This window comes from Pinus tabuliformis, chromosome 7, assembly GCF_031772625.1.
Source record: "Pinus tabuliformis cultivar Carrire ecotype Pingquan chromosome 7, CPIR1, whole genome shotgun sequence".
NCBI lineage: Eukaryota > Viridiplantae > Streptophyta > Pinopsida > Pinales > Pinaceae > Pinus > Pinus tabuliformis.
In genome coordinates, this window is record NC_142293.1 from 3,003,397 (window position 1) to 3,007,583 (window position 4,187).

The 4,187-nt window shown below is 27.8% G+C and overlaps 1 protein-coding gene across 3 annotated transcripts; it reads left to right on the forward strand.

Moving 5' to 3' along the window:
- Positions 1-2,835: 2,835 nt before the first annotated feature.
- LOC149244851 (uncharacterized) lies at positions 2,836-3,829 on the forward strand. Of its 3 annotated transcripts, none has more exons than XM_089455505.1 (2): positions 2,836-3,098; positions 3,263-3,829. In XM_089455505.1, exon 2 carries the CDS (start codon positions 3,312-3,314, stop codon positions 3,543-3,545), a length of 234 nt encoding a protein of 77 aa, XP_089311631.1. In that variant the 5' UTR covers positions 2,836-3,098; positions 3,263-3,311; the 3' UTR covers positions 3,546-3,829. The 3 variants fall into 3 exon arrangements, with proteins under 3 accessions (XP_089311631.1, XP_089311630.1, XP_089311629.1); XM_089455504.1 differs by having other exon boundaries at positions 2,837-3,098; positions 3,219-3,829; XM_089455503.1 differs by having other exon boundaries at positions 2,845-3,098; positions 3,254-3,829.
- Positions 3,830-4,187: the final 358 nt, after the last annotated feature.

The window sequence follows — 4,187 nt, forward strand, 5'->3', positions numbered from 1 at the left end:
CTTTTTTATCAACAATATAGCTATTATGATTATTCTAGACATAATTTCCTTTTTTATCAACAATATAGCTATTATGATTATTCTAGATAGTGACATTTTTCTTTATATTGTAATTGTTTAGTGAAAACTTAGCATCTTAATGTCAATTTCACATAAATTATAAATAATTTTCAGTGACATATAAAATAATTTTAAGAAACTTCTTATAATATAAATGAGGAAAATTTTAAAGATGAAAATTTATTTTAAAATATAGAAATATTAGTCAATTTTACTAGTCCCTATAACATAGGGACAATTTTTAACATGAAATAATTTTATCCTAGATAATATATGTGAATAGTTTTTTGAAAAATTGGAAATTAACCAACTTTTTTTTTAAATAATCCATTCCTAAATTTAAAGCCTATAATTTTATATAAAAATTTCTTAAAAAATTTAATTTATATATAGTTATTAAAAATAATAAAAAGTCATCAGATTTTTAAAATTTTATTTTATAAAAATAAAACAATTATCAATATTTTTAAAATTTTATAAGTAAAAATATTTTTTTATAACTTTTTCAAAAAAAAAAATTTAAAATTTATTAATGAACTCATCATCATATATATATTTTGTAATTTTTTTTTAATTCTATAAATAAAATTAATTTAAAAGAAAACAATCAACAATTTGTTTGTGATTAATTTAGAAGAATTATTTCAAAACATTATGAATCATAGAAATTTGAACTCAAAAAAGAAAACAACCATTATAATCTAATCATCATCAATATTATGTGTAATGGATAATAATAAAACTGAAAACATTACTATACCAAAAACTTTTTAAATTTTTTCCATCAATTTTTTTAGTTTGAGTAACTTGAATTTGAAATTTGAATCTCATTGTTTACATAATATTTCATAATACAACTATGACAAATTACGCTGTCTTGATAAAAAAAAATGTATCCATTATTTAGTGAAAAGCATCTTAACTAATTTAATTTAATAAATCAATCTCTTAGGGTAAATAATTTACATAATATTCCATAATACAATTATGACAAATTCAACTCCGTGAATAAGAAAAACATATCCATTAATTAATAATCTAAAGCATCTTAACTAATTTAATTTTATAAGTCAATCTCGTGGAGTAATTAATTTGTAATTAATCGTTTAAATATTATCATTTCAGGAAATAAATGAACATTAGTAATTTTTTAATCTGTAATCAATAAATATTGGTTATTTTAATCTTGTAATGCTTTGTCATGTCATTATTTATTTATTTTTTAAATTTAAATGCAACAATTTTTAAATTTAAATGCAACAATATATTTATTATGATTATTCAACAGTGTTTTTTATATTGTAATAGTTTAGTGGAAATTTAGCATTTTATGTGAATTTCACATCGATTTTAAAGATTTTTATTAACATATAAAATAATTTTAAGAAACTTTTTATAATGTAAATGAGGGAAAATTTTAACTATGAAAAGTTAAAGTGTAGAGATATTGACCAATTTTATAGTCCCTATAATATGTTAGTGATTTTTAAGGTAGAATTAATGTATCCTATAAGATATGGGTGAATATTTTTTAGAAAAATGAAAATTAATCAATTTAAAAAAATATATAGAAAATCAACCTTTAAAACCTTAAATTTTTTATACAAATTTTTTAAACAATTTTTTTGTAAGTTTGGTGGGACTATATCTTCATCTATCGGGACAAGGAATTGAATAGGTAACTTCACATCAAGGAGTGCTTTAACAAGAGCACGTGATCCCAGGGTGCTCTTGTGACAAGAAATTGAACCGGTGACTTCACATCAAGGAGTGCCTTAACATCGTTAACAAGTGGGAGCGCCTTAAGAGCCTTAACAAGAGCAGGTGATCCGAGCATGGAATTGAACCGATGACTTCAAATCAAAGAGTGCCTTAACAAAGCATGTAATACAGACGGAAATGTTTCTGTGATTAATGATATAATGCTTAAAATCTTCCAAAAAATCAATAAAAAAATATTAATTGGCCTATTCCTATCTATATTTTAAAATTAATATATTTTTAAAATCCTATAAACAAAATCAATTCATAGAAAAACAACTATAATAAAAATCACCAATATTATATCTAATCTATGATTACTATAAAAAAAAAAATCAAATTTTATTTATTATTTTATTCTTTTTATACTAAAATTTTACACCCTATTCATCATTTTGCAGAACCTTGAATTTCATTATTTATATAATAATGCATCGCACCGCCATAACAAATTAACCAATTGCGCACCATATAACAAATGAACGAATTGCGCCCAATCTTATCCATTATTTAATCCTAAGCCATTTTAACTAATTTAATTTTATAGAATCTTATCCAATATTTAATCCTAAGGCATTTTAACTAATTTAATTTTATAAATATATAAACTGCGGTGAATAATTAGTAAACAATCGTTTAAATATTGTCATTTCAAAATATAAAAGCACATCCGTTTATCAGTCGCCCGGGTCTATTTTCTGTGCCTATGAAGCCACGCCCCTCGAAGACTTACCGATTTCGGCCAAAATAGAGGCGCTAGATTAACAAGACGGAAGAGTTGTTTAGAAAGTTATAGAAATTTCGGTTATATTTGGAAAAAATTCGAAGATTTTTGTAAATATAAGTTATAATTGTTAAATTTTAAAATTTTAGGTGTTCTAAACGATTTAAAAACTGCCTCTACAAAACTTTTTAAAATCTTTTATCCAAATTCCAACCAATTTTTGACCTTTCGGACAATCCCTCCACCTCGTTACACCTTCCGCCTCGTTAGACGACTCCAAATATAGGTGGTTCCTGCACGCAAGGATAAACAAATAATAATGAGATCATCCGGCCCTCGTCATCCACAGGGGTTGACTGACTCAGCCGGTGAGGATGAGGGCAGGGTCTGGGTTGTTCCAGATGGTATTATAACGGAAGACGGAGAGAAGCAGCACAAGAAACATTTGGCGTGAAAGGCGCATGAATACTGCAATTGCAATCTCCGAAAGACCAGGATTTGCAGAATTTTAATCTCCGGAAAGCCAGGATCCGCAAGCGACGGGGAGTAGAAGGTGAGTAGCCGAAATCCGAAATACTGTTTTAATGGATTACTAGCGAGATTTATCGAATTTCTCTGTGCGCTTCTTCTCAGTTTCCACTCTTTGTCGCATAGAGGTTTTGAATTTCAATAGTTTATTTTTTTGTTTTGTGTGGGTTTCGGAGTTAGGGCTGATAGATCGGAACCCTAGGGTACATAATTTGACGGAAAAATAAAGGGGTTGTTAATGGATCCTCTGCAATTGAGCGTAAGACCGGATCTACCTGAAGAAACTAGGGATTCTCTCATAGCAATTTCACAGCTAGAGCCCGCCGATAGCTACAGTCCAGATCAGACAAACGCAAAAGATTACAGGGTTTATGAGGAAGATAAAGAGGAATACAGATTGAAGCTTATTTCTATTTCTTATCCGGAGAAATCTCCTGATGCAGAGACGCAACCTGTAAATGACAAGGTTTGAGCAGAATTTGCCGTCTTTTGATTGATATGTCACCGTTATGATCAACGGTGGAATGTTGTTTGTGTTGTTGTTGGATGCCGTCCAGCCGTGAACAGAAGAATAATTACTCTTCGTCTACTGTTGTCTGTAACAAGGAAACTGTATGGAGATGTTAAAACAACTGTGTGTATTTTTGCTTATGCCTTAAGCTTTCTTTTTGGTTATATATAATCCGTGGATAATGAAATGGAAGGCTTTGGAATCTTTTGGATAATGAAATGGAAGGCTTTGGTAATGTATATTAATTTATTGGGTAGATTAATTGGTTTGTGTACCAAGGTTTAGTAGGAGAGTAATATTATATTATTTAGATTTATATTGGTGATATATATTGAAGAAAAAAATACATAATATATTGAATATATAATAGGGGTAAAGGGTTTTCATATTGACAAATATAAAAAATAGAGCTCAAAGTTCATGATAAATTATAAAGGCTATAAAAAATGTTAAAGAAAGAAAAAAGAAAGAAAATTGTTTTAACATCCATTAGACTAAAGATAGTCCATGGGACAAATTTTTTTTAAGTCTCACAATAAAGGTTCTCAGTTTCTCAATAAACCCCTCACAGCTGGTGAAGTCTCACAATAAAGGCTCTCAGTT